The 2,699-nt window shown below is 37.6% G+C and overlaps 1 protein-coding gene across 1 annotated transcript in view; it reads left to right on the top strand.

Annotated features, from left to right (window-relative positions):
• The first annotated feature begins 1,536 nt into the window (after positions 1-1,536).
• The window catches only part of LOC108756171, a 2,670-nt gene continuing 1,507 nt past the window's right edge, over positions 1,537-2,699 (top strand). The window contains exons 1-3 of the mRNA XM_018499777.1: positions 1,537-2,080; positions 2,331-2,382; positions 2,610-2,697. Of these exons, the coding sequence (XP_018355279.1) occupies positions 1,715-2,080; positions 2,331-2,382; positions 2,610-2,697 (506 nt within the window). The 5' untranslated portion in view covers positions 1,537-1,714. The remainder of the gene's footprint in view (positions 2,081-2,330; positions 2,383-2,609; positions 2,698-2,699) is intronic.

Here is a 2,699-nt window from a genome sequence, read left to right as displayed (position 1 = left end):
TGCTTCTGGATGCACCTATTGTCGGAAAATGAGTGCAAAGAAAAGAAATAGATAAAGTGGGAGCACAGACTGCTTAAAGGTGCCTTTTCATACTGACGCTCGACGCTCATTTTCAGCGTTAAAATAAGTCACGTGATAGAAATTGACGAATATCAAGCGTCAATTTTGATTACGTAATCTATATTGACGCTGAAAATGAGTATTGAGCGTCAGCACAAAAAGACATCTTAACGCATAACACATGAGGCATAAGGGCCATTCCACACAAACTTGCATAACCGCATAAAGAAAATTATCCAATCGTTTGTCTTTATGGCAGAAATGTGATTGAATAATTTTCTTTATGCATATGGTTATGCGGTTATGCAAGTTTGTGTGGAATGGCCCTAAGAATCAGTCAGAATTCTTTATTTTACGGAAGGGAAAAAAACGGAGGATTTTAATTGGTATATTTTTTTATGCATAACACATAACACATAATGCATAAGAAAATGAACCAATCAAAGTTTTTTATTTCCTTCCTTTCCATAAAATTAAGGATTCTGATTGATTGATTTTCTTATGCCTTATATTTTATGTGTTATGCAAGAATCTGTGCTCGCCGCTTAAGGCCGCAGCACAGACTTGCATAATGCATAATACACAGTATGTAAGGGTATATGTCCACACAACTTGCATAGCCGCATAAACGTATGCATAAAGAAAATTATCCAATCGCATTTCTCCTATGAAGGCGCACGTAAAATGTGATTGGATAATTTTCTTTATGCATACGTTTATGTGACTATGCAAGTTGTGTGAATATACCATAAGGGAATCAAACAATCGAAATTCTTCTTTTCCGTGGAATGGGAGGAAAGGAAAGATTCTGATTAGTTGATTCGCTTATGCACTATGCGTTATGCAAAAGTCTGTGCTGCGGTTTTTAAGAATTCGGTTACATATGGCGAATTCGATTGGAAGAACTACTGCGCACTGATGTACATATATTAATGCAGTTGTACGCTGATTTAATTTGAATGTAAAAGTGCAACTTCGAATTATAAAATACATATTTTACCTAAAGTCGGTTCTTGCGTTGATTTCAAAATGCAAGTTTCAGATTGGCTGTCGCAACAAACTTGCGATCAGCTAGCAACTAATGTAGAACCGGCTTTAAAGCTGTATTACACTAATGGGTGTGTTCAAGTCAACAAAATGGCTAAGTCTGCTCGCCGGGCAATTAAACATGATTGATTGGATCCTTAAGTAAGAACCAATCATACTCATTCGCTCGGCAAGCATAGCGCCTAGCCGCTTTGCTGTCTTGAACTCGCCCAATGACTCGCGGCTGCGGCCGCAATTGCGACTGCGACTTTTTTTCGACCAATCAGGAAGCAACGGCCAGGGATTACGACTCGTCAGACTCGCGATTACTTTTTGGTCGTCCGTCCATTTTTCGAGTCGCAATCGCAGTCAGGACCAATTATATGATGTCTATATTGTCACGTGACACAGCGCCGAGGAGCAAATAAGCAATAGGTAATAAGAGTAAGTAGGAGGTATGTATGAAGAGGAGAAAGAGAGAGAGATGATTAAGAAACAGTTAAGAAAGCTGTCAGAGTGAAGTTCTCAAGGCTGTTAAAAGTAGAGCGAAAAGTTCGATTGTTCGTTAATCCTATTCTTGATACGTGAGTTAATTTCTAATAAATTCTCTGTGAGACAAATTATACCGATGGACGACGTTGCGGATTCGCGAGGGCGAGAGGCGGTGCTACCCGATCACAGTGGTATCAGCGGTAGTGTTGCGTGCTGTAATGTAAACATGACGTCGATAGACTCGGGAGTGGAAACCGGGAATGATTCGAACGACAGCTCGATCGTCCAGCAGGAGGGTCAGCAACAGCAGGTCGTCGCTAGTCAGGTCATCAGTAACGGCGTCACGGCCGTCGATGCTAATTCCATTGGAGAGTTTCCCCTGGACTTGTACGATTGGCCCGCTGTATTACATCCTCTGTTTGTTCCCGATGAAAGCAGACGGACCTCACCCGAGGTCACTGTGATGTTGCAAAGGAATAGGCTACTTAAAATCAATGCCGAGGTATCTATCGTCGTTACTACCATTAGTAAATGGTTGAGAGTTGTAGAATGAAACTGAAACTTGTCTAGAAGGTTTCTTCGAATAAAAATACAAAGCAAAAATAAAAGATAACAAAAGCAGGCAGATTGTTTAGCAAAACATTTTAAGTCAGTAATAATATAGATCTTTAATGTAACTTTTTTGTGAAATGTAACTGTTAATATAATAATTATAAATCTTGAATTGAAAGACTAATATTATGTTATTTCAGACCTTAGAAATAATACGCAATAAACACAAGATTAGTGAATTATCAACACCCTGTGAGTATCCTTTTACAAATTTTGATTTATCTACATATTCTGATTATTTTGTATCTTTTTATTTTATTTTAATCTTTAAAGAGAATAACCATTTTTTGCTGCATTATATTTTTAAATCTTTTAAAAAAGTTTTTATTTTAGAATTTAGACAAATATTAATTTATGCAAATAATTTCCTGGTAGGAGTACATATTATATATAAGAATATAATAATTTTAATATTGCAGCTGATCTATACCGTCCTAAAATAAGAGTGCGTGTCCTTCGTACATGGCGTAAAAATACGAATACCCAAGCTGTAGCCTGGAATGATTGGC

This window comes from Trachymyrmex septentrionalis, unplaced genomic scaffold (genome assembly GCF_001594115.1).
Source record: "Trachymyrmex septentrionalis isolate Tsep2-gDNA-1 unplaced genomic scaffold, Tsep1.0 scaffold97, whole genome shotgun sequence".
Lineage (NCBI taxonomy): Eukaryota > Metazoa > Arthropoda > Insecta > Hymenoptera > Formicidae > Trachymyrmex > Trachymyrmex septentrionalis.
The sequence above is the reverse complement of the archived record's forward strand: the minus strand, read 5'-3'. Positions and strand labels throughout refer to the sequence as shown.